The 4,762-nt window shown below is 48.6% G+C and overlaps 1 protein-coding gene across 1 annotated transcript; it reads right to left on the bottom strand.

Annotated features, from left to right (window-relative positions):
- Positions 1–360: 360 nt before the first annotated feature.
- LOC123046108 (phenylalanine ammonia-lyase-like) lies at positions 361–3,010 on the bottom strand. Its single transcript, XM_044469392.1, has 2 exons — positions 2,463–3,010; positions 361–2,361 (listed from the first exon to the last, which is right to left on the bottom strand). Exons 1-2 carry the CDS (start codon positions 2,855–2,857, stop codon positions 615–617), a joined length of 2,142 nt encoding a protein of 713 aa, XP_044325327.1. The 5' UTR covers positions 2,858–3,010; the 3' UTR covers positions 361–614.
- Positions 3,011–4,762: the final 1,752 nt, after the last annotated feature.

Here is a 4,762-nt window from a genome sequence, read left to right as displayed (position 1 = left end):
TGAAAAATAGTTCGATCTTCAGCAGCGCAGAGAAACTTCATGTGTATGTGCCTTGGTTATGGACATCTTGAGATGAGCAGTAAATTAAGGATGGTTTTGGTGTTAGGATCTTCATTCATGTGACATTCCCTCTTGTATCTTACTTTAATAATCGGAACATTGTATGAAGAGGTATGCGGTAGTACAATAGGTGAATAATACAGTGTTAGTCATTATACTAAAGTCTAGACGGAACTTATTAAGCAGAGTACTGAAACTGCAAAAACTAGATGCAAGATTGAGAATTCAGAGAAGGCCTCGTAGAGTGTTGATGGAACTAGCAAGTACAGAGTTACCACTGGCAGCTCTAGAAGGCACGAGTTTTACTTTCTTGAACCAGTATATTTATCATGGAAACTTATCATACACTGTACCCTTTTATAACTTACATCAAAGAAGTTTCACTATCTGCCCAACACTACCAAATCATGCAATTGCAATCTTTGGCAATGCATTGGAAGCTCTGAAAGAACATTGCACACATCAACTTTTAGAAATTACAATGAAAAAACAGTATAATCACTGGAGCCTTCTGAAATCTGAAGCAGGTGCTCTTCCATTTCTGGATCCTCTGTTCAACAGATAGGTAGGGGCTCGCCGTTCCACTCCTTGAGACACTCCAGCAGCGCGTCGATGTGCTTGCCCTGGTTCATGGCAACGAACACCTTGTCTACCTCTTCTCCAGGAGACCGCGTCTTCTCCCCGGTCAAATACTCTGTTCCAAGCTCCTTGCGCACGAACCGGTAGAGCGGGTACGACCGACAATCGGCGATACGGTTTTGTTGTGCTGCAGTGCCATTCTCCACGGCACTGCGGGCGGCCTCGACCTCCTTTGGCAACACTGCACGGAGCTCCTGCTCGAACATGGCAAGCTTGGCAAACACCGATGTCTCCACGTCGCGCTCGGCCTCACCATTGGCCAAGGCGTGCTCCACAAGAACTGCACGCATCTTCTGCATGAGGGGGTAGTTGGCGCTGCAGGGGTCATCTGCGTACGCGAACACGGCTTCACGGTCGATTGTGAGCAGAAGGTCCTTCTCGCAGAAGCGTGCCTTGTGGAGATGACCATTGTTATCAGTGCTCAGTGTCTTCCTAGCCACCGTCTTCACGCAGCTCTTGACAGCATTCTTGACATTCTCCTCGAGGTGGCGAAGGTCGATAGCCTGGCACAACGCGACCAAGAATGTCGAGGACATGAGCTTCAATATGTCAATGGCCTCTGCGGTCTTCCTTGAGGAGATGAGACCAAGAGAGTTGACATCTTGGTTGTGTTGCTCCGCGCTCTGGACATGGTTGGTCACAGGGTTGCCCAAGAATTGGAGCTCAGAGCAGTACGAGGCCATGGCAATCTCGGCACCCTTGAAGCCATAGTCCAAGCTTGGGTTGCGCCCGCCGGAGAGGTTGGAAGGCAGACCGTTGTTGTAGAAGTCGTTCACCAGCTCCGAGAACTGGGCAAACATGAGCTTGCCGATCGCAGCAATGGCAAGCCTGGTGTTGTCCATGGACACACCGATGGGCGTGCCCTGGAAGTTGCCACCATGGATAGCTTTGCCGCGCGAGACATCGATGAGTGGGTTGTCGTTGACGGAATTGATCTCCCGCTCGATTGACTTGGTGGCAGCACGGATGACTTCAATCTGAGGGCCAAGCCACTGCGGCGACGTGCGGAGTGCATACCTATCTTGCTTTGGCTTCATCAGTGGGTCAAGCTCCCCGAGCTTCTTTGCGAGCATCATGTAGGAGCTGCCTTCAAGGATGTGCTCCATGATGGCGGCAACCTCAATTTGCCCGGGGTGGTGCTTCAACTTGTGGGTCAAGTGGTCGGTGTACTCCGGCTTGCCATTCATGACCTCACAGAAGACGGCCGACAAGACCTCAGCAAGGAGGCTAAGGACGTTGGCCTCGAAAAGCACCATGGATGCAAGCCCTGAGCCCACTGCCGTACCATTCACCATGGCAAGGCCTTCCTTGGGCTGCAGCTCGAAGAAGCCGTGCTGGATGCCAGCGATCTTAAATGCCTTCGCAGCATTAACCTTCGTACCATCTGGAGCCGTCGCCATGGAGTTTGGGCGGCCGGTGACCAGGCCGGCGATGTACGAAAGCGGGACGAGGTCACCCGACGCGGTGATCGTGCCTCGAAGCGGTAGGCATGGTGTCACGTTGGCGTTGAGAAGTGTGGCGATCGTCTCCAGGATCTCGAAGCGGATGCCTGAATATCCCTGGAGCAAGGTATTGACTCGGACGAGCATCGCGGCCCTCGTCGCCGCGGCAGGTAGAACGTGGCCGTCGGTGCCGGTGCCGAAGGCTCCCGCGTTAAGGAATCTGAACAGGCAAACAACACACGAAAAAAATAAGGCTTCCATAACTCATAGACAGAGATGATCAACATGTGAAATATAATTCGTTCGTGGTTTAATTCGTACCTAATGAGCTCCCTCTGCAGAGCGCCGCCCTCCTTGGTCCTCCGGTGAGAGGTGGCGCCGAAGCCGGTGGTGACGCCGTAGCTGTCGGTGCCGTTCATCATGCTGTTCATGACCCAGTCGCTGCTCTCCTTGACGCGGCTGCGGGCGGACTCGTCGAGCTCCACCCTGGTGTCGCTGCCGGCAGCCACCGCGGCGACCATGGCGATGGTCAGGCTGGCGCCCTCCATGGTCACCACCGGCTTACGGTACTCTTTTACCATCCGCTTCACCGCATCCAAATGGCTCCCCGAGAGCTCCTCCGCCGCCTTCCCCCAGTTCAGTGGGTCGGCCCGCGCCGGCTGCGCCACGCACAAGCCATCTCCGTTGGCTGCAATGTGTGCATTCTCGCATTCCATTGGAATATGCAGCGAGGTACTAAAAGTGTATGTGTGTATCTGGATTCTGAAAGTAAGCTAGCTAAACGTCGGCAGATGTATGTGTATCTGGATTGATCTGTGTGCTGAAGAGGAGCTGTAGCTGCAGGTGAAGCTGAGGCTCTTCTTGGAGGGGAATGGAGGGAGGGGAGGGAATAAATAGGCAGCGCAGGCGCAGCCGAGTAGTAGGTACGGTGTGAGGCAATGGGTTGGTGTAGACCTGGACGGCGAGGTTGACCACTGAATTGGTGGGTGCGGTGGTGGCTTTGTGGCAGCCGGACTGGGTCGACGTGGGAAAAGTAGGAACTGGTTGGTGCGCGTCGCGCGAGGGGTACGGGGGTGCCGCGGTTGGTGGCACGGAGGGCTATCCGGCATGGACGGGGGAAGAGGGCACGCTGCCACGCTGGGCGATTTCTTTTCGTGAGGGGCCATTAGTACATTGTTTCTGGGAGGTTCACCTTTTCTATACGTGCATGCATCATATGTGTTTCCTCCTTTTCAAAAAAAAAATGCATGTTTCCAGTTGCCTGAAATATGTGTTTGGAGGCTGATCAAAGCTTGGTTGGGTCTCGGGTCTCGATAACCTCGACCCCTCCCAATGGGCGGCTCATCACTCCATAGATGATTGGTGGACTCAACTACCACCGGTAGCAAGGCATTGGCGTCCCTTGTGATGCTCATCACTTGGTCAATCCGGAATGAGAGAAACTTGAGGGTCTTTCGAAAGAAATCTACGCCACCGCAAATCACATATTAAATTTTAAATAACGGCGCAAAGCTTTGGGTTCCCATAGGGGCGAACCGTTTGAGTAACTTGATGATGATAGGACAACATTTTTATTTTTGAGCTATTGATTACCCTCTGTATTAGTTCTCTCTTAATTAATAAATGAGTCGAGTCTTTTGACTCCTCTTTACAAAAAAGATATTGGTAAATCAAGGTTATGACAAATTCATATCATCCCGCAAAAAAATTGTATAGCAGATCCTAACCCCATCGACGTCTAAAAGTTTTATCTATATATATAGAAGATGGAGTCACTCTAGCTAAAAGTGCTCTTTTGATTCCGAGCTCACATGCTCCCTGGTGAACAGAAATTAAAAAAAAAAGTAAAATTATGAGTTTTTTGGGGGGGATAAACATGGATGAATGTTTTAACCGGATGCATTCTTTTGTTATGAAATGAAATCGTGGAGGGGTAAAAACAATTGATGCTTCAAAATGCTTCCAACAATAGTCATTTTAAAGCATTGATTTTGTCTTTTTAGCCCAGACCTACACGATTGTGATTTCATCACAAAAATTTGCATGTAGTTGAAGTGTTCATCAATGTTTACCACAAAATATGTCGGATTTTTTAACTTATTTTTTATTTTACTGTCCATTACAGAGCATGTGAGCTCGGGTTCAAATACTACATGTTCTCATTCTAGTAGATCCTTACTATGGCTCTTTATTATGAAAAAAATTCTAAGAGACATTGAAACATATCTTTCATTTCGGGGAGATATAGGTGATACCACCCTTCACATGCTCCCATGTCCAATTTTTTAAAATTCACATTAAGATGTTTTGAAAATTTCTGAACAAAAATGTGGATGTTCACAAGACATATGTTTATATCTCCTAAAAATTCAGATCAAAATTCGAAATATACATTGAGATACAAAAAAATACAAATCAATATGTATATATAGTGTAATTTCTAACACTACTCATGTTTTGTCTTCTGAAACAATTTATTCTAGATTTGTCTTTTTTGTTTCTCAATCTATGATCTGGATTTTTAGGGTTAGTAGTCACATCTCACTAGTAGAAAAAGGACCTAATGTGAGACACATTAGTCCCGGTTCGATTTCTGCCCGGTACTAATGGTACCATTAGTG

The sequence above is a fragment of the Triticum aestivum genome, chromosome 2B, assembly GCF_018294505.1.
Source record: "Triticum aestivum cultivar Chinese Spring chromosome 2B, IWGSC CS RefSeq v2.1, whole genome shotgun sequence".
In the NCBI taxonomy this organism is placed as follows: Eukaryota; Viridiplantae; Streptophyta; class Magnoliopsida; order Poales; family Poaceae; genus Triticum; species Triticum aestivum.
Note: the sequence above shows the minus strand (reverse complement) of the source record. Positions and strands in the feature narration are given on the sequence as shown.